The sequence below is a fragment of the Saccharomyces paradoxus genome, chromosome II, assembly GCF_002079055.1.
Source record: "Saccharomyces paradoxus chromosome II, complete sequence".
NCBI lineage: Eukaryota > Fungi > Ascomycota > Saccharomycetes > Saccharomycetales > Saccharomycetaceae > Saccharomyces > Saccharomyces paradoxus.
Window position 1 is genome coordinate 1 of NC_047488.1, and position 20,206 is coordinate 20,206.

Consider the following 20,206-nt stretch of genomic DNA (forward strand, 5'->3'; position numbering starts at 1 on the left):
CACCCACACTTTTCACATCTATCTTTACTCTCGCTGTCACTCCTTACCCGGCTTTCTGACCGAAATTAAAAAAAATGAAAATGAAATCCTGTTCTTTAGCCCTACAGCACCTCTACATAGCCCTAAATAGCCCTAAATAGCCCTCATGTACGTCTCCTCCAAGCCCTATTGACTCTTACCCGGATGTTCAACCAAAAGCTACTTACTACCTTTATTTTATGTTTACTTTTTATAGATTGTCTTTTTATCCTACTCTTTCGCACTTGTCTCTCGCTACTGCCGTGCAACAAACACTAAATCAAAACAGTGAAATACTACATCAAAACGCATATTCCCTACAAAAAAAATTTCTTACAATTACTATACTACACAATACATAATCAGTGACTTTCGTAACAACAATTTCCTTCACTCTCCAACTTCTCTGCTCGAATCTCTACATAATAATATATCAAATCTACCGTCTGGAACATCATCGCTATCCAGCTCTTTGTGAACCGCTACCATCAGCATGTACAGCGGTACCCTCGTGTTATCTGCAGCGAGAACTTCAACGTTTGCTAAATCAACCCAATGTGGTAGCAACCACACCTCCGAAATCTGCTCCAAAAGATACTCCAGTTTCTGCCGAAATATTTTATTGTAGAACAGCCCTATCAGCATCGACAGGAATGCCGTCCAATGCGGCACTTTAGATGGGGTAACTCCCAGCGCAATCTGATCTCGCAAGTGCATTCCTAGACTTAATTCATATCTGCTCCTCAACTGCCGATGATGCCTGCTAAACTGCAGCTTGACGTACTGCGGACCCTGCAGTCCAGCGCTCGTCATGGAACGCAAACGCTGAAAAACTCCAACTTTCTCGAGCGCTTCCACAAAGACCGTATCGTCTTTTGCCTCCCATTCTTCCTGGCACTTTTTCTCGTCCCAGTTCAAAAAGTACTGCAGTACCTCTGTCTTCGATTCACGCAAGTTGCTCCATACTTTATAATACAACTCTTTGATCTGCCTTCCAGACATGCGGAAAACTTGGCTCCCTTGCTTGCCTCTTGTCGAATCCAATACACTAATTGTTTCTCTTCTTCTAGTAATGGCCAGGTACCAAGCATAATTTCTCTGTATCTGAGAGTAGATCTCTCTCCTTTTTACGCTAAAATATTTCAAATATCCTACAGGGTCCCCATGATATGGCTCGATGTCTTCCAAGTATTCTTTGTATTCCTCGTCATTTCGCAGCATTCTCTCCACAGCTAGTGCTTCCCAAGCCATCCTCCGATACGATACTTTCTGGCCAGCCCAACAGACACAGAGCTCGAACATCTTTTGACAGCCCTTGCATAATCCGTATTGTGTGAATACGCCCTCTGGGCAGAAGTATATGTCAATACCATAGAGGAAAAGATGTTTAATTTCGTCAGACCGAAATCCAAGAAACTGTAAGACATTCATATTCTCGGAAGTATTGGGAAATTGTGCTTTCAGTTTCTTTCTCTCTAGCAAAAACCATTTGACTCCCTTTCCGCTTATACGGCTCTTTGTTAATGTCGGTGACTGGATGGAATCTATTATCCTCAGCATTGCCATCTTTATTGGCGTCCTCCTTGGCACTAGCGTTAGTACTTTCAGTGGTAGTAGCATTAGTGCTGGAGTTGGTGCTAGCAGTGGTAGTAGCACTAGTGTTGGAGTTGGTACTTTCGGTGGTAGTAGCATTAGTGCTGGAGTTGGTACTTTCAGTGGTAGTAGCATTAGTCCTGAACGTTGATGCTCGGCAGTGGTAGTCGCATTAGTGCTGGAGTTGGTACTCTTCAGTGGTAGTAGCACTAGTCCTGACGTTGAATGCTGGCAGTGGTAGTAGCACTAGTCCTGACGTTGGTGCTGGCAGTGGTAGTAGCATTAGTGCTGGAGTTGGTAGTCGCATTGGTACTGGCATTAGTGCTGGAGTTGGTAGTCGCATTGGTACTGGCATTGGTAAGTCCGCATTAGTACTAGCATTGGTAGTTCGCATTGTCCTGGGCGTTGGTACTAGCAGTGGTAGTCGCATTAGTACTGGCGTTAGTACTGGCATTAGTACTACATGAATGCACGTGTTTGCTGTCCTCATCACTGCTGCAATACTTTCTGTACCTGTCACTGCTATTGCTCTCCTGGAAGCTAGAGCGGTAACGCAACGATCGACATGGAAGCTGTCGCCTGAATTTTCAGCCAATCTGTCCATTCTTTCTATCAGTTCCACTGTGTCAGCAGACAGGTCTGTCCTGGAGCCACAGCATCCAACATGCTGGCCCTTTTTTCCTTTCTTTGATTCAAGTCCATAGAACTCGCGTACCTGTTCGGTTATACAGCCTTCCTTAATTGGTGGTAATTCACCCTTACGATTCCTTGCCGCCCAACTGTTTTTTTCTAGATAATAGATAACAGAGGCCCCATCTCTTAGTCTCCCCTACGCCTTGAATGAGCTCAATAATATTAAGTCTATTATCAAGCATGATCACCATCATCAATTGCTTAATGTCAATTCTTCAGTCACTAATTTCGTTCCGAATGAGAACTCGCATGCTACCGTCAGTGAAAACTCCTTTGTGCGAGACACTTTTCTGCAGCACCAGCTTCCCGTGTATCCATACCACCCTAAAAATACTTTCTCCAAGAGCAGGCCAATTCTTCCACTTGGTTGGTTGTGCTTGCAACTACAATGGCTTCGACTCTGGTTCACTTTCAAAGAGGGCTAAAAGAAGCTTCAGTGCTTCTTCGGGCTGTGATTCCACTTTCTTCCAAATTTTATGAACATGCCCTAAAGGCACCTCGGATTTCTCTTGATTAGATTAAACATCCGTGTTGGATAGCTGGATAGACCTCTGCTGAGATCTTCCGACCGTTTGAGCTCGTTGATGTCCATCGATTTCTTGGCCAGTCCCGTAGCCCAACACGCTGCAACGCAGCATCAGCTACAGCCTCAGGGGCTGTGCCGCTCAAAAAGATTGCTTTCTCAAAGCGTCAAAATCAACGGTTAGTTATGCCCCCAAATTGCGACTGGCCGGTAGACCTCCGTTTCAAAGTTGTGAAACTCATCTACAATGAGGTAACCCAATTTTACGTTGTTGGTCCTAAAGGTGCACTCAACAATATTCTCCACGCAGCTATCCTGTCTGTGAAATTAGTGCTAGCAAGATCATCGTAGATCCCCACGTATAAATCAGTAACGCCATCGTAACCTTCTTCAATAAAGTTTCTTACAGGGGCCACATTCAAGCAACCGCATCGGCCCAACCTGATCATGCAATTAGCAAGCGCAACACTGTGTACGGTACAAACAGAAACGACACATATTTCACGTCGCCCTTAGACGCCAGTGCTATCAAGGGGAGATGAAATAACTCCGTCTTACCATAGCCCGGTGGGGCCTGTACTGCCACAGAGGGTGTGTCTGCCATGTATATTTCATGACATAAGCGCAACTGATGCAAGTCCCTGAATTCAAAGGAGCTGCCAAAGAGTTTTCTGGCCTGCGACGAAGGATATCGTTTGTACTCTTGGGCTCTCGGGGCCTTTTTCGCGTTACTCTTGAAATTTTTTGATGATGATCTGAACTCGCCGCCTCACCTGCCACTACGTCTTCCGCATTCCGAGTACTAGAGAATGAACAATGGTAGTCGCTTTCAAGCCTAACCATTGAATCCAGCGCTCGGAAGCTCGTTCCTGCAATAAAGTGGCGGTCGTCCCACTGACACTAGTTAACGAAAAGGAATCCACACCGTAAATATTTCGCCCTGTTTGAACGGAATGATTGGCCATGAGTTCACTCGTCGCCGACTCGTACAAATCTGTTTCAAATCTGCTACCTACGCAGTGCCGTCCTAGGGCAATCAACCCCTGACGCATCTCCCGAAAATTCAGCTTCTGAGGTGCATTCTTCGGAAGTTCCCTCATGTACTGCCGAAAAGTTGCGTATTCAACCAGACAGCCCTTCGCGGTATTCAGAAACATGTAGGAATACAAAACTATCCTCGAAATGTCTCGATTTGTTACTTGATCTGGATCCTCAAATCCCACCACATCCATCCAAGGATCATGATTAAAAGCGTCATAACTGTTACCAAGCGCACATATTTGCATTTGCCTTAGCACAGTGACAAAATAAAACACGTAATCTGAAGTGAGTCCGTCAAGCGTCTTTAGTCGAGGCTCCGATGAACCGTTCTTGTTGTAATCAGTGTACAGTTGGATGCGTCTTGTTGTATCGTCGACGTATACGTTGCGCTGAGGACCGGCAAAGCGAGTAGCTGAAGCTCTGGATAACGGTAAGGGTATCCTACGGCAAAATGGACCATCCACATAAGTGGCACCGTAAGCTCGTCAATTGCAACAGTGACTTTATTTTTAAGAGCCGCGGTCATTTTGTTAGTATCTCTTCTCAACTTGGGCAGCACAATTTCACGATATTTAACAGGTATCATTTGAAGAAAAGAATCGTTTTCCAGATACTCGTCATTCCTCGCTTTGGCTCTCTGAACAAAACTTCTCGATTACGCAAAATGAGGCCGGCAATATCAACCACTGTAGGCATATAAAAGCAGTTGTTCAACTCTCCCCAAGGTTATCGAACTGAGGCTTGCATGCAAAGTAAAAGCCGCGGACATACTCGCGATTAAAAAGTTTTCCACATACTGATATACCATCAGAAGAAGGTACCAAAGTTATTCTATAAGAGTCTTCAGCGTGGTTTCCCGCGCTACTTCGTGGTACAGAATTTTGATCCATTTCCACATTGCAACGCCGTTGTTGTCATCAAATATATCTAAATCCCTTGCGGTACAAGCACAAGACGACACCAATAAAGCTTTCACGGCATCTAGTGTTTTTCTGAGTCTTCGTGGAGTGTTAGGACTGCGCAACTTACATACTTTCAAGCCATGCTCGTCCACAGAGGGAATAATGGGTTCTTCATTCGTAATAGATCGATCCTCTTCGTCACCAGCGCCACCACGGGGACCTGCCCCAAAATTAAGCGCACATGCTCGCAAGATAATATGCAAAATATCACCCAATCGGTCTTTTTTGTTCATCATATCGTTACATATCTGTGAAAAGTATTTTATCTCAGTGGGTTTACGTGGGCATAGATCACGCTTCAGCCGCTCTGTGTCGACCTTCTTTTCACCAGGTAGACTTGCTTGATATGCGGAAAAAATCGATAGCTCATCTACGTGTAGTAACAAAAACATATAGGGTGCCAAATTGTATCCATATTTCCTTATGGTGCTTTTCTGAAGATTCCTTACAATAGGTGTGCCAGAAACAAAGTTGGTGAAAGTACGCATCGTAGAGCTGTCGTTCGGCCTGGCACTTGCTGTTTCGTAACAACGTTCCAGGACACGGAAACTCAACTCATTATAGTATCCTCTGTTGAGGTAAAAAAGAGAAAGGGTATCGTAATCCTTTCTATTGAATTTCAAAGTATGCACTTGAAACAACGTGTAGACCATCAAGTTGATTTTCTTGGGAATAAGATACTTTGAAGGGATTGGTCCGCCCTGGAAAATCTGGTTCGTCTTCAACAAACGTCAGGAACTTTTGTACATTTTTTCCCGACCATGACGGAAATGACTATTTTTTCAAAAGACCTTTTCCTATCCATTGCACCAGTTCTGAATTTTACCACTTTGATTAGACCAGACTTTTCGTCTTCGTAGAATGACCGCACTTCCGTGGGGATCGATTCAAATAAAGTTATTGAGGGACAATGTACCAAGTCGTTTTTGTTATTTAGAGCCGACTCAAACTCGTCAAAGTTTGCTTTTTCAAAACTTACGCCTATCGGAAACTTTCATTTTATTTTTGTAAGTTTCGAAATTAACAATAGTATGTTGATTGTTATGCTTTTTGACAAGAAATCCATCAATATAAACAAAAGATTGTCCAGTTTCCGTCTTATCATCATCTAAGAATGTAATAATTAAGCTATTGAGAAGATGCAGAATCTCTAGCAGCAGCAAAGAAAATTCAGTTAATAAGAAATCTCACTAAGATAAGGGACTGTCTGTCCCCTTCAAGCACAACATAGAAAACAGAAGGATGTCTCATTTCATCCTTGATTTCCGGCCTGCAAAAAATAAAGTACTCGGTACGTACTTTCGTTTTCAATTTCCATGGTGCACAGTATCTTAAACTATCTGCTTAGTCGAGGAGAACCAGGATTCTGTTCGTTGCTCAGCCGCTTCGTGGATATTCTCTTGGATACTTTAAACATGGACCTACGCTTAGCCTGCGCTTAGCCTACAACTTCTTCCGCTCTCGAAAAGACCAATATAATAAAAAGTTATAAATTACATTTCCTTATTAGGTATACGACCTCGCGCTTCGAAGTAGAGGAGCCCTTTTTGGCGTACCTACATATGGCGCGTCAGACAGACAAAACTTCCCCCAAAAATGTATTACCCCGCCGAATAAGAAAACAGACCCCATTCACCAACGACGTATCAAATTACTTCCTTGGTGCAATGTCCCACTATAAAAAAATTCCTTGACGCTAGATCGTTGGACTAAAATCTGCGTCACAATCGCCTAAACAGGAAATAATGCCTATTTTCGTACAAGGTTACTTCCTAGATGCTATATGTCCCTACGGCCTTGTCTAACACCATCCAGCATGCAATACAGTGACATATATATACCCACACACACCCACACCACACCCACACCACACCCACACCACACCCACACCCACACACCACACCCACACCACACCCACACCACACCCACACCACACCCACACCCACACCCACACCACACCCACACCCACACCCACACCCACACCACACCCACACCCACACCCACACCCACACCACACCACACCCACACACCCCACACCACACCCACACACCCCACACACCACACCCACACCACACCACACCCACACACCCACACCCACACTTTTCACATCTATCTTTACTCTCGCTGTCACTCCTTACCCGGCTTTCTGACCGAAATTAAAAAAAATGAAAATGAAATCCTGTTCTTTAGCCCTACAGCACCTCTACATAGCCCTAAATAGCCCTAAATAGCCCTCATGTACGTCTCCTCCAAGCCCTATTGACTCTTACCCGGATGTTCAACCAAAAGCTACTTACTACCTTTATTTTATGTTTACTTTTTATAGATTGTCTTTTTATCCTACTCTTTCGCACTTGTCTCTCGCTACTGCCGTGCAACAAACACTAAATCAAAACAGTGAAATACTACATCAAAACGCATATTCCCTACAAAAAAAATTTCTTACAATATACTATACTACACAATACATAATCAGTGACTTTCGTAACAACAATTTCCTTCACTCTCCAACTTCTCTGCTCGAATCTCTACATAATAATATATCAAATCTACCGTCTGGAACATCATCGCTATCCAGCTCTTTGTGAACCGCTACCATCAGCATGTACAGCGGTACCCTCGTGTTATCTGCAGCGAGAACTTCAACGTTTGCTAAATCAACCCAATGTGGTAGCAACCACACCTCCGAAATCTGCTCCAAAAGATACTCCAGTTTCTGCCGAAATATTTTATTGTAGAACAGCCCTATCAGCATCGACAGGAATGCCGTCCAATGCGGCACTTTAGATGGGGTAACTCCCAGCGCAATCTGATCTCGCAAGTGCATTCCTAGACTTAATTCATATCTGCTCCTCAACTGCCGATGATGCCTGCTAAACTGCAGCTTGACGTACTGCGGACCCTGCAGTCCAGCGCTCGTCATGGAACGCAAACGCTGAAAAACTCCAACTTTCTCGAGCGCTTCCACAAAGACCGTATCGTCTTTTGCCTCCCATTCTTCCTGGCACTTTTTCTCGTCCCAGTTCAAAAAGTACTGCAGTACCTCTGTCTTCGATTCACGCAAGTTGCTCCATACTTTATAATACAACTCTTTGATCTGCCTTCCAGACATGCGGAAAACTTGGCTCCCTTGCTTGCCTCTTGTCGAATCCAATACACTAATTGTTTCTCTTCTTCTAGTAATGGCCAGGTACCAAGCATAATTTCTCTGTATCTGAGAGTAGATCTCTCTCCTTTTTACGCTAAAATATTTCAAATATCCTACAGGGTCCCCATGATATGGCTCGATGTCTTCCAAGTATTCTTTGTATTCCTCGTCATTTCGCAGCATTCTCTCCACAGCTAGTGCTTCCCAAGCCATCCTCCGATACGATACTTTCTGGCCAGCCCAACAGACACAGAGCTCGAACATCTTTTGACAGCCCTTGCATAATCCGTATTGTGTGAATACGCCCTCTGGGCAGAAGTATATGTCAATACCATAGAGGAAAAGATGTTTAATTTCGTCAGACCGAAATCCAAGAAACTGTAAGACATTCATATTCTCGGAAGTATTGGGAAATTGTGCTTTCAGTTTCTTTCTCTCTAGCAAAACCATTTGACTCCCTTTCCGCTTATACGGCTCTTTGTTAATGTCGGTGACTGGATGGAATCTATTATCCTCAGCATTGCCATCTTTATTGGCGTCCTCCTTGGCACTAGCGTTGGTACTTTCAGTGGTAGTAGCATTAGTGCTGGAGTTGGTGCTAGCAGTGGTAGTAGCACTAGTGTTGGAGTTGGTACTTTCGGTGGTAGTAGCATTAGTGCTGGAGTTGGTACTTTCAGTGGTAGTAGCATTAGTCCTGACGTTGATGCTGGCAGTGGTAGTCGCATTAGTGCTGGAGTTGGTACTTTCAGTGGTAGTAGCACTAGTCCTGACGTTGATGCTGGCAGTGGTAGTAGCACTAGTCCTGACGTTGGTGCTGGCAGTGGTAGTAGCATTAGTGCTGGAGTTGGTAGTCGCATTGGTACTGGCATTAGTGCTGGAGTTGGTAGTCGCATTGGTACTGGCATTGGTAGTCGCATTAGTACTAGCATTGGTAGTCGCATTAGTCCTGGCGTTGGTACTAGCAGTGGTAGTCGCATTAGTACTGGCGTTAGTACTGGCATTAGTACTACCATGAATGCACGTGTTGCTGTCCTCATCACTGCTGCAATACTTTCTGTACCTGTCACTGCTATTGCTCTCCTGGAAGCTAGACGGTAACGCAACGATCGACATGGAAGCTGTCGCCTGATTTTCAGCCAATCTGTCCATTCTTTCTATCAGTTCCACTGTGTCAGCAGACAGGTCTGTCCTGGAGCCACAGCATCCAACATGCTGGCCCTTTTTTCCTTTCTTTGATTCAAGTCCATAGAACTCGCGTACCTGTTCGGTTATACAGCCTTCCTTAATTGGTGGTAATTCACCCTTACGATTCCTTGCCGCCCAACTGTTTTTTCTAGATAATAGATAACAGAGGCCCCCATCTCTTAGTCTCCCTACGCCTTGAATGAGCTCAATAATATTAAGTCTATTATCAAGCATGATCACCATCATCAATTGCTTAATGTCAATTCCTTCAGTCACTAATTTCGTTCCGATGAGAACTCGCATGCTACCGTCAGTGACAAACTCCTTTGTGCGAGACACCTTTTCTGCAGCACCCAGCTTCCCGTGTATCCATACCACCCTAAAATACTTTCTCCAAGAGCAGGCCAATTCTTCCACTTGGTTGGTTGTGCTTGCAACTACAATGGCCTTCGACTCTGGTTCACTTTCAAAGAGGGCTAAAAGAAGCTTCAGTGCTTCTTCGGGCTGTGATTCCACTTTCTTCCAAATTTTATGAACATGCCCTAAAGGCACCTCGGATTTCTCCTTGATTAGATTAAACATCCGTGTTGGATAGCTGGATAGACCTCTGCTGAGATCTTCCGACCGTTTGAGCTCGTTGATGTCCATCGATTTCTTGGCCAGTCCCGTAAGCCCAACACGCTGCAACGCAGCATCAGCTACAGCCTCAGGGGCTGTGCCGCTCAAAAAGATTGCTTTCTCAAAAGCGTCAAAATCAAGGTTAGTTATGCCCCCAAATTGCGACTGCCGGTAGACCTCCGTTTCAAAGTTGTGAAACTCATCTACAATGAGGTAACCCAATTTTACGTTGTTGGTCCTAAAGGTGCACTCAACAATATTCTCCCACGCAGCTATCCTGTCTGTGAAATTAGTGCTAGCAAGATCATCGTAGATCCCCACGTATAAATCAGTAACGCCATCGTAACCTTCTTCAATAAAGTTTCTTACAGGGGCCACATTCAAGCAACCGCATCGGCCCAACCTGATCATGCAATTAGCAAGCAACACTGTGTACGGTACAAACAGAAACGACACATATTTCACGTCGCCCTTAGACGCCAGTGCTATCAAGGGGAGATGAAATAACTCCGTCTTACCATAGCCCGGTGGGGCCTGTACTGCCACAGAGGGTGTGTCTGCCATGTATATTTCATGACATAAGCGCAACTGATGCAAGTCCCTGAATTCAAAGGAGCTGCCAAAGAGTTTCTGGCCTGCGACGAGGATATCGTTTGTACTCTTGGGCTCTCGGGGCCTTTTTCGCGTTACTCTTGAAATTTTTTGATGATGATCTGAACTCGCCGCCTCACCTGCCACTACGTCTTCCGCATTCCGAGTACTAGAGAATGAACAATGGTAGTCGCTTTCAAGGCCTAACCATTGAATCCAGCGCTCGGAAGCTCGTTCCTGCAATAAAGTGGCGGTCGTCCCACTGACACTAGTTAACGAAAAGGAATCCACACCGTAAATATTTCGCCCTGTTTGAACGGAATGATTGGCCATGAGTTCACTCGTCGCCGACTCGTACAAATCTGTTTCAAATCTGCTACCTACGCAGTGCCGTCCTAGGGCAATCAACCCCTGACGCATCTCCCGAAAATTCAGCTTCTGAGGTGCATTCTTCGGAAGTTCCCTCATGTACTGCCGAAAAGTTGCGTATTCAACCAGACAGCCCTTCGCGGTATTCAGAAACATGTAGGAATACAAAACTATCCTCGAAATGTCTCGATTTGTTACTTGATCTGGATCCTCAAATCCCACCACATCCATCCAAGGATCATGATTAAAAGCGTCATAACTGTTACCAAGCGCACATATTTGCATTTGCCTTAGCACAGTGACAAAATAAAACACGTAATCTGAAGTGAGTCCGTCAAGCGTCTTTAGTCGAGGCTCCGATGAACCGTTCTTGTTGTAATCAGTGTACAGTTGGATGCGTCTTGTTGTATCGTCGACGTATACGTTGCGCTGAGGACCGGCAAAAGCGAGTAGCTGAAGCTCTGGATAACGGTAAGGGTATCCTACGGCAAAATGGACCATCCACATAAGTGGCACCGTAAGCTCGTCAATTGCAACAGTGACTTTATTTTTAAGAGCCGCGGTCATTTTGTTAGTATCTCTTCTCAACTTGGGCAGCACAATTTCACGATATTTAACAGGTATCATTTGAAGAAAAGAATCGTTTTCCAGATACTCGTCAATTCCTCGCTTTGGCTCTCTGAACAAAACTTCTCGATTACGCAAAATGAGGCCGGCAATATCAACCACTGTAGGCATATAAAAGCAGTTGTTCAACTCTCCCCAAAGGTTATCGAACTGAGCCTTGCATGCAAAGTAAAAGCCGCGGACATACTCGCGATTAAAAAGTTTTCCACATACTGATATACCATCAGAAGAAGGTACCAAAGTTATTCTATAAGAGTCCTTCAGCGTGGTTTCCCGCGCTACTTCGTGGTACAGAATTTTGATCCATTTCCACATTGCAACGCCGTTGTTGTCATCAAATATATCTAAATCCCTTGCGGTACAAGCACAAGACGACACCAATAAAGCTTTCACGGCATCTAGTGTTTTTCTGAGTCTTCGTGGAGTGTTAGGACTGCGCAACTTACATACTTTCAAGCCATGCTCGTCCACAGAGGGAATAATGGGTTCTTCATTCGTAATAGATCGATCCTCTTCGTCACCAGCGCCACCACGGGGACCTGCCCCAAAATTAAGCGCACATGCTCGCAAGATAATATGCAAAATATCACCCAATCGGTCTTTTTTGTTCATCATATCGTTACATATCTGTGAAAAGTATTTTATCTCAGTGGGTTTACGTGGGCATAGATCACGCTTCAGCCGCTCTGTGTCGACCTTCTTTTCACCAGGTAGACTTGCTTGATATGCGGAAAAAATCGATAGCTCATCTACGTGTAGTAACAAAAACATATAGGGTGCCAAATTGTATCCATATTTCCTTATGGTGCTTTTCTGAAGATTCCTTACAATAGGTGTGCCAGAAACAAAGTTGGTGAAAGTACGCATCGTAGAGCTGTCGTTCGGCCTGGCACTTGCTGTTTCGTAACAACGTTCCAGGACACGGAAACTCAACTCATTATAGTATCCTCTGTTGAGGTAAAAAAGAGAAAGGGTATCGTAATCCTTTCTATTGAATTTCAAAGTATGCACTTGAAACAACGTGTAGACCATCAAGTTGATTTTCTTGGGAATAAGATACTTTGAAGGGATTGGTCCGCCCTGGAAATCTGGTTCGTCTTCAACAAACGTCAGGAACTTTTGTACATTTTTCCCGACCATGACGGAAATGACTATTTTTTCAAAAGACCTTTTCCTATCCATTGCACCAGTTCTGAATTTTACCACTTTGATTAGACCAGACTTTTCGTCTTCGTAGAATGACCGCACTTCCGTGGGGATCGATTCAAATAAAGTTATTGAGGGACAATGTACCAAGTCGTTTTTGTTATTTAGAGCCGACTCAAACTCGTCAAAGTTTGCTTTTTCAAACTTACGCCTATCGGAAACTTTCATTTTATTTTTGTAAGTTTCGAAATTAACAATAGTATGTTGATTGTTATGCTTTTTGACAAGAAATCCATCAATATAAACAAAAGATTGTCCAGTTTCCGTCTTATCATCATCTAAGAATGTAATAATTAAGCTATTGAGAAGATGCAGAATCTCTAGCAGCAGCAAAGAAAATTCAGTTAATAAGAAATCTCACTAAGATAAGGGACTGTCTGTCCCCTTCAAGCACAACATAGAAAACAGAAGGATGTCTCATTCATCCTTGATTTCCGGCCTGCAAAAATAAAGTACTCGGTACGTACTTTCGTTTTCAATTTCCATGGTGCACAGTATCTTAACTATCTGCTTAGTCGAGGAGAACCAGGATTCTGTTCGTTGCTCAGCCGCTTCGTGGATATTCTCTTGGATACTTTAAACATGGACCTACGCTTAGCCTGCGCTTAGCCTACAACTTCTTCCGCTCTCGAAAAGACCAATATAATAAAAAGTTATAAATTACATTTCCTTATTAGGTATACGACCTCGCGCTTCGAAGTAGAGGAGCCCTTTTTGGCGTACCTACATATGGCGCGTCAGACAGACAAACTTCCCCCAAAAATGTATTACCCCGCCGAATAAGAAAACAGACCCATTCACCAACGACGTATCAAATTACTTCCTTGGTGCAATGTCCCACTATAAAAAAATTCCTTGACGCTAGATCGTTGGACTAAAATCTGCGTCACAATCGCCTAAACAGGAAATAATGCCTATTTTCGTACAAGGTTACTTCCTAGATGCTATATGTCCCTACGGCCTTGTCTAACACCATCCAGCATGCAATACAGTGACATATATATACCCACACCACACCCACACACACACCACACACCACACCCACACCCACACCCACACCACACCCACACACACACACCACACCCACACCCACACCACACCCACACCCACACCACACCCACACCCACACCCACACCCACACACCACACACCACACCCACACACACCACACCCACACCCACACACTAACACTAACCCTAACCCTAACCCTAACTCCATCTCTCCTATCCCCATCTCATCTTACCCTCCTCTATCTCTTCTCATCTTCCCCCCCTCTTACCCTACCTCTCCCACATCACAATCCACGGCACTTACCTCATCACCCCATGCCCTGCCCCATTCTCCCACTCCACCACTCCTAACCGCCACCATCCATCCTCCGATTATTCATCACCACTCCCCAACCACCATCTATCCATTTCCAATATCTAATATTCAACTCCCACTACCACTTACCCTACTATCCATCTACCTTTCCCCATCTACCATGTCGTCCTTACTATAACACTACATACCACATGTAAACAGATCAAACGTAAACAAATCTAATGTAAACAAACCAAACGTAAACAATACAAGAAGTAACTTACCCTGCCACACTATCAACCTCTCCACTATACCTTCCACATCCCCAAATAATACCACCTCCAACTATCACAACCACATACCCAAATCTACCATACTCACCTTCATCTATTTAACGATATCGCATATGCACACGGACGCTATAGAACACATCTCACTCTCAACTTACCCCGCCATAATACTCTGCACCAAGGCCATCTCTCACTCGATTAGTACCATATACATCACCACATCACCATACACGGCACTTGCCTCAGCGGTTTATACCCTGTGCCATTTACCCATAACACCCACGATTATCCACATTTTAATATCTATAACTGATCACACAACCTCAATTATCATATAAATACTCTTAACTTCATGCTTTATAACGTTTTTATACAAATATCCACTACCCATTTTATATGTACTAATATAAATACCACCAAATAATCACAACTAAAATCACCTAAACATAAAAATATACTATTTATCAATAAGAAGGTATAAACACACTATATACTAACATAACATATCACCCCATTCGAACATTCAGTTATGTAAACGCTTTTCGTAAGAATGTAAGTTATTAACACCACCTTCTAGTTGAGCAGAAGCCGTTCTGAATTCAAATCTAACTTTACCGCTCTGGACATTCTTCTTTAATACAGTTAACGACCTACAGCCAATGTCTTGGCAAGAATGTTGTAATCCATTGTACAAGTACGGAATAAATTTCTTAATGGATCCTTTGTCAACGACAGCGCCGGAGACACCCTGTGCAACCAAAACGCTGTCAAATTCTGAAAAGTAACGAGACGTAGATGCATTCCCTTTAGTACCAGTCTTTTGCATGGCGTCAATGGAACCCATACCACGGTACGCCTTCAATCTTTTACCATCTTGATAGAAATACTCACCTGGTGATTCCGTAGTACCAGCCAACATACCACCCATCATAACAGTAGAAGATCCAAGAGCCAACGCCTTGGTAATGTGACCGATGTTTTGAACACCACCATCAGCCATACATGGAACACCGAACTGGTTAGCAAATTCACACACGTTGTAGACCGCTGTACCTTGTGGCCTACCACAAGCCATAACTTCTTGAGTGATACAAATAGAGCCAGTTCCCATACCGATTCTCAAACCATCCGCACCGGCAGCAATCAAATTGGCAGCTTGTTCCCTGGTCACAACGTTACCAGCGATGACTTCCAGACCTGCGAAACTCTCTTTGACCCACTTGAGCATGTTCAATTGGAAAATAGAGTTGCCTTGGGATGAATCCAATATGACGACATCCAAGCCGGCTTTGACCAATAATCTTAGTCTTTCTTTATCAGCGTCCATAGTACCAATGGAAGCACCACATAGCAATTGCTTGGTGTTGGCAGATTTGGACGCTAATGGGTAGTTTTGATTCTTCATTAAATCAGTTCTGGAAAGCATAGAAACTAACTTACCCTTTTCATCAACAATCAATAGCCTACCCTTTTTGATTTTCTTTAGAATCTCGTTGCCTTCCGATAACGTGATACCTTGTGCACCGGTAACAGGGTTCTTGGTCATGACATCCTGAACGAGTAAGGAGTCGTCCTCAACGAACTGTATATCACGAGAAGTGATGACTCCCACCAACTTTGCATTTCTCTTGCCATCTTCCGTGACAGGGAAGCCTGCAAATCCATACTTTTTCTTCATGCTCTTAGCTTCACCAACGGTGGTTGTTGGAGAAATCACAATAGGGTTGTTAATAAACCCATTTTCATAGTTCTTGACCCTTCTGACCATGTCAGCTTGGTCCTCGGGCGTACAGTTATGGTGAATGAAACCGATACCACCCGACAGAGCCATAAAGATGGCCATTTCCGATTCTGTCACAGTGTCCATTGGAGAGGAAACCAATGGAATGTTTAAAGTGATATTCCTGGTCAGCTTAGTCTGTAGGCTAACTTCAGAGGACGCAAAATCGACTAAACCTGGTAAGATCAAAAAATCGTTATAAGTCAACCCACCTCTGATCTTGGAGTCCATCAATTCCTGCACAGACAAACCATCCAGTCTTGGAAGGCTCTTGGCAAATTGCAGTGCGGTCTTGTAGTCTTTAATAGCGGCCATTGCTTTTACGTATTTGGGTTGTTATCAATTGAAACTGAAAATATTTACTTCTTTTAGTTTGTTATAAACGAATAAAAAAATAATAAGAAAAGTAAGGCAAGGAATAGAATAGAATACAGGAAAAAAAGTTCCCAGCATACTAGGTAAAATGTACAAGCCCACGAAACTGAGAAAAAGCCACCAAGGTTCTCCGGTTAAATGTTCAGCAAAAAATTTCCAGTCGAATTTTTTTCTAAATGTTAAATGGGAAAAGACTCCACTATTTATACTTTTTTTTTGTTTTTTTTTTTTATTTTTTTTTTTCCGCTTTCTTCGAGGAAAAGAAATGCGCGGCGTGCCTGCGCGGCGGTTAGGAAAAATGCTGACGTAATGAATAACAACCTAGCTTATATGTCATAATGTAGTAAGTTTATTGGACCTTTCCTATACGTTATGTAAATGTAAGATATGTGTGATTACTATCTTGAAAAGAGAAGCTAGAGCTTCTTAAATATTACCATATTAGCGGTTTGCTACTAATAGTCTATTTAATAATATTAGAAGTAAATGATAATTGATGTTTTCTTAAATATGCTCTTCTCGTGTAATACGTTAACAAAACATTATGGAAACGTTATTAAAACGCTACTCGTACTGTGTATATACGTTAGCATATTTAACAAATAATATCAGGCCTTCTTGAAAATTACGCAAAAGCAAGATAAGAAAATATTACTGTTTTCCGTTGAATCTCTGATGTACTTCCGGATTTCAACCTGGCACCAAATTCTTACTTGAATAATGCATTATTAATAAATTACTGATATGTAACAGGGATACCGCATGTAGCTTACTCTTCAGCTAATGTCTTTAAAAACTCGGCCACTTTAATCGTCTACTAACCATTGTATCTTCCTTTTAACATTATTTGACGTTTTCTCTATATTTCGGTAAGTATTCATACGATGCCCTCATCTCATGCTCAAGTAAAAACACAGTGATACTTAACAAATCCCATTAGAAAATTTTTAGGAGCTTTTGTCTGCAGTATATGCAATGTGAAAGATCATGCAGGCGGTCCCGTGCTACATCATGTGTTATTCTTTATGAGATCCCTTTTTGGAACACTGCGCTACTCGTCTCTAGGCCAAATCTCAAAATTCGACTGGGCCTATGCGCGGGCGTTCCAATACTTTTTCCGTTCCTATATTTTTACTCCTGTAACTTGAGCCCTGAACTATAAAGGTATATATGGCAGTTGCAAGTAGTGAGCATTAGCATTCATCTATTATGCAATATGGAGAAGTACGGTAAAAAGTCTAAGCCTTATTTTTGATATGAGCTCAACACCACTGATGACCGATTCTAAAACAAGACCTCAACGGTCTAAAGAACTCACCCCCGCTGAAAACATTGTCCTTCCAAGAGATAAAACTTCCAGATACGTCTGTTTCTTCAAACAGCATATTAGAATCTTCGCTTTCCTTTTATTTCACATTACCATAGTGGTCATTTTAGCCCATGCAATATTCCATATTGAAAATCCTTTATTGCTTGTACTTGCTTGTTTTATCATGGTACTAGGATTCTTCCTTTTATTCGCCTATGTGCCTTTATTTATAGTGATTAGTGGGCCAAAATACCTCTTGGATGGTCTTAGTAAGGGTTGCAAAATGAAACTATTAGTGGAAGTTATAAATCATAAACCTAATATCAGCATAGACACATGGAATCTTATTTGCATACAATATGAACCAGTATGCATACGAACACGGTATATGTCCAGATAAGACTCTTTTTTACGATGGCAACTCTTGTTATCAAGTTTTTACAGAATTAGCGGTCGTCCCCTGCGGCAGCAAAAGCAACAACAAAAGTAATGTCAATAACGATCAGAAAAAGAAAAGTTGTGCGAATACTTCAAATGCTTCAAATGCTAACAAAAGTTACTCTAATAGGAACTTCGAATTTCAATCTTACATCGCAAAGGCGCTGGCCGTTTATAGAGAATCGGTTGACAAGTACTGGGCAGATAAGCACCCAGAGGTTGCGATTTGAGTATAGCATTACTTCTAGGTCCCGTGTTAGGTTTTTTGTAATTGCGTCTACTATAAGAAAAACACTTTGACATTTACAAAGCCAATTGAGTATACGGATCTCTAGTGCGCCATTTTTTTGACTTATAGGTTCTCATTATCACTTACCCAGCTATGACCTGACATTAAGCCTTCGTTTTTGCCCTCAGGTATTCATAGGAGGAGTTCTTTCATATCTGAGCGTATGTGACAACAGTTGGATTCATAAACAAAACTATTTAAGCTTTCGGTGAAAAATAACATATATGATACTTTAAACTTTACAATTGACTTGTACTGCCTCAATAGAACCATGTAAAGACTACAAACTTTATATGATATTTTTTAGTTATTTATTAATCGTGATATTTAAATTTGTATAATGCTACTTAATTATTGTTGTAACATATATAATACCACCATCACGATTTAGCTTTCTTGCTTATTGTAGGCAATGTCCTCCCTTCTGTCCGGCTTCTTCTAAATGTGCATTGAGTTGTTTTCATTACTTAGGGGGATTGCCATACAACTGCTTTTCCTTTCTTATTTAATGTGGTATTCTGTGGTATTAACAAGTGGAAATTCTTGTTACAATTAGAAGAGAGAAGTTTTCGGAAGATATTATTCACTGGAAGGACGATGCTGGTGTTAAACGACGTTTCAGCACTTCTGTATCTTCGCAAGCATCTGTGTGCACTAATTTCTTAGATTTTGAACTATTGCTGTATATTAAGGAAGTGCTGCAAGATTGCGATAAAGAACAATTGTCACAGATATTGATATGTAGGATCAAGTCGACTTATTATTTTAAAAAACCAGACTACATTTTTAATAACGCTAATTTAAATGGTAATAAACAATGCAATATTTAACGAACGTACTTTGATTAGTTTGTCTTTATCGAGTTACCTACAGTTGATAGTGGTTATAATAAGGCGCAGAAATAAAAGAAACATTTTCTGGATATCTCTTGCGTTTACTATGCATATACCATAGAAGCGTCTTTTTATGTTAACCATGGTACAGTGAAGGAGTTCCGCAAGCGCATCGTAATTTTAACTATGAGTGATGTTCAGAAGAAGCCATATTTTGTCTTCTTTTGAGGCCGTCACCAGTGCATTGGAGGATAATCGCAGCATCAACTGGATTGTGGCCGAGTTTCATTGCAATTTGTAGCACAAATTTTTATTCTTTTCTTTTTGCGAGGGCAGGATGATAATGTTCTTTCCAAATTTAGCAGTTAGTATATCCAGCTATACCTGAATATATTAGGTACTCAATTTTCGTTGTGTTCAGGGTAAATTCCATTGATTTGATCAATTTTTGGGGCCATGTTATCATATAGGTAATAATTTATAGACGGTCATCAAAGGTGCAAGAGTAGCGGTAGGGTATTACTGTAGAATTCATTTGGGAGCATTGTGGCACGTTTGCCGTTATCACATATCCTAAAATATAATTGTAAAACCCACATGGTTGCTGTAGTTGTTATACTCTCATTAGACTATGGTGAAATGCCGATCATCTAAACTTCTGGTCCCCCATTTTTCTTCCTGTTCATTTAATATCTTCATTTTACCATTAACTGTTGCCTCTTTTCTTGTATATCAGAATGGTTCACTACTTAAGTTACTTTGGTCCAACAATTAATTAAATCGGCCTATAGGAATACCTTAATACCCGCTCCATACCAAATAATACTGCATTATTCTACGGATTTTTACGTGCTAGGTCTTCAACACTACTTGTCGACACTATTCCGATCTACATTTACATGCAAATACCAGCCTAACACAGCAATAATAATATTTACGCAACAAAGAACGAGGGTTCTCTTACTATGACTTGTTGCTCGCATTTCCCCTGATCCACAATCTTAATCTTAAAAG

General features: G+C 42.2%; 1 protein-coding gene across 1 annotated transcript; it reads right to left on the reverse strand.

The window, feature by feature from the left end:
- Nucleotides 1-14,691: 14,691 nt before the first annotated feature.
- Nucleotides 14,692-16,263, reverse strand: SPAR_B00020 (IMP dehydrogenase; the record flags this gene model as incomplete). The annotated part of the gene is made up of 1 exon (XM_033908604.1): nt 14,692-16,263. One exon carries the CDS (start codon nt 16,261-16,263, stop codon nt 14,692-14,694), a length of 1,572 nt encoding a protein of 523 aa, XP_033764495.1.
- Nucleotides 16,264-20,206: the final 3,943 nt, after the last annotated feature.